General features: G+C 51.6%; 1 protein-coding gene across 1 annotated transcript; it reads left to right on the top strand.

Moving 5' to 3' along the window:
• The first annotated feature begins 828 nt into the window (after nucleotides 1-828).
• On the top strand, nucleotides 829-1,662 carry LOC147435830 (uncharacterized). The gene has a single exon (XM_086488053.1). It carries the CDS (start codon nucleotides 873-875, stop codon nucleotides 1,452-1,454), a length of 582 nt encoding a protein of 193 aa, XP_086344179.1. The 5' UTR covers nucleotides 829-872; the 3' UTR covers nucleotides 1,455-1,662.
• The last annotated feature ends 292 nt before the right edge of the window (nucleotides 1,663-1,954 follow it).

Genomic DNA, 1,954 nt, shown 5'->3' with positions numbered 1-1,954 from the left:
CATAGCATGACGAGCACTGCGTATCAGCAAAGAAGTGAACCACAATGTGTCTACATCCTGCTGCATCTAGAGGGGTCACAGTAAACTTGGCCAATGACCACAGAGTCTGAAGCATGTCTGTAACTCCTAGGTCCCCCATGTGGTGAGAGAACTCTAGGGACTGTGTCTGTAGCTACTCCAACACTGAGTCGAGAGTCCACTCAGTTTGGTCCTTGCCGCAAAGGGGAAAAGAGAATCCAATCGCTGAGTCCAAGGAAGAGAATATGAACCCTGAAGAAGGCTGCCTCATGATCTGTAGAGGAATCACCGAGAAAGCATGTAAAGTCGTAGTCAAAGAAGTCCCCGGTGTCGAATTTCGAAGCTCGTCAGACCTCGAGGGACTCCTGCAAATGGAGACGTTAGGGGGAAGGGGGAACAAACCCAGCACAGGGCCAAGCTTGCCTCTCTATAGCCCAGGGATTAACCCGCACTCCTAACCACACAGAATCACACACACCAATACACAATCTTTAGACTGCAATTGCATGCACTCACCTTTGAACACCACCGGCTATACACACACACATGCGCACTTCAGCACAATAAACCCATTAACAAACCACCGCCCGTATCCCACACATTGATGCATACACTCACAAAATTCTGTAAACACATTCACATCAAGAGGCCTCACACACCTCGACCGCACAAAAACCCACACCCAATCTGCAACCACAATCACTCTCTCCCTCTCTCTCTGCACACACACACACACCCGTGTGGTCCGGAGCCAACGCTACCATGGACTTACTACACGACATTAGAGAGAAAGGACTTACTACACGAGATTAGACAGAAAGGATGATTGAGTGCAAACTACTCGAGAAAACTCTATGCATCACAAAAAAACTTCTAGATACAATGATGGCATCAACCGCTCTGGTGCAATCCTTGGCTTTCTTCTCCTTCAAAAGCATATCTTAGCTGGCAGCCCTCTTATCTCTACACTCTTCCCCATACTCTCGGTATCATCCACCCCGCCTTGTTGCAGGTGTATCCTTCCCTTCTCGTCACCAACCCGTTGCTTTCTCTGGTCCTCCCTATCCTCACGGAGCTCTCAGACCTTAACACAGATGGCGCTCCACCTACTTACTGCTCCTACCGGCCATAAAGCCCTCAGTTTCTCCAGACCTTCTCATGACTCAACTCCACCTTCTAGCAGCCCTGGCAGCCTCCGTTCTCTGCATATAGCACCCCTCTTCACTTCCAGGCGGCCCTTCTTGCTCATGGCCTGCTCCTGCGACTTCTCCTTCGATCCTCTCTTGACATGGCCGGTCCCTTCTGCAACAACCCACTACCTCTGTAAAGAGCGCCACCTCAGGGACCTCCCTAAGCCGTTGGTTACTACAGACCAGCCCCTACCTTTGACTGGCGGCCCTCCCTGTTCTCCTTCAATTGTAGACCTTGCTCAGTAGATAGCTCCTACCTCTGGCCTCTCTCTCCTGTCAACCATGTACTCTCCTTTTCCTCCTCCATGGCCAGGCCCCTGGCAGCCTTCCTTTCGTTAACCCCCCGTGTCACGTCACCGCTGTCGGCCCTCACCTCTGATGGCGCCCTCCTCTTGAGCTCCTCTAACTAACGGGCCCCCTGTTCCTCCTTGACGTCCACCAACCTGCCACCTCTTACCTTGCGCTCCAGCCAACCCCCCTATGCATGGCACGACATGGCCCTGTATAACGGCCCACCACCCTCTTGGCATGCCCGGCAGATGGCACCCCTTCCTACTGATGGCTCTCCTTCTTGCTATATTCTCTTGCCCGTTTTCTGCATGGTGACCAGACTACCAAAATAGTCTTTTCTTTGTTTTAAATTCCTCTCAAGTTGGCCCACTTTCCTACGAGAGGATGCTCGGCATGACTGTCGCGAGCTCCGCATACCATGATTTCCGAACTTCATTGTGCTAATGATCCAAATT

Source organism: Adiantum capillus-veneris, chromosome 18, assembly GCF_014529385.1.
Source record: "Adiantum capillus-veneris isolate H3 chromosome 18, ASM1452938v2, whole genome shotgun sequence".
NCBI lineage: Eukaryota > Viridiplantae > Streptophyta > Polypodiopsida > Polypodiales > Pteridaceae > Adiantum > Adiantum capillus-veneris.
The sequence above is the reverse complement of the archived record's forward strand: the minus strand, read 5'-3'. Positions and strand labels throughout refer to the sequence as shown.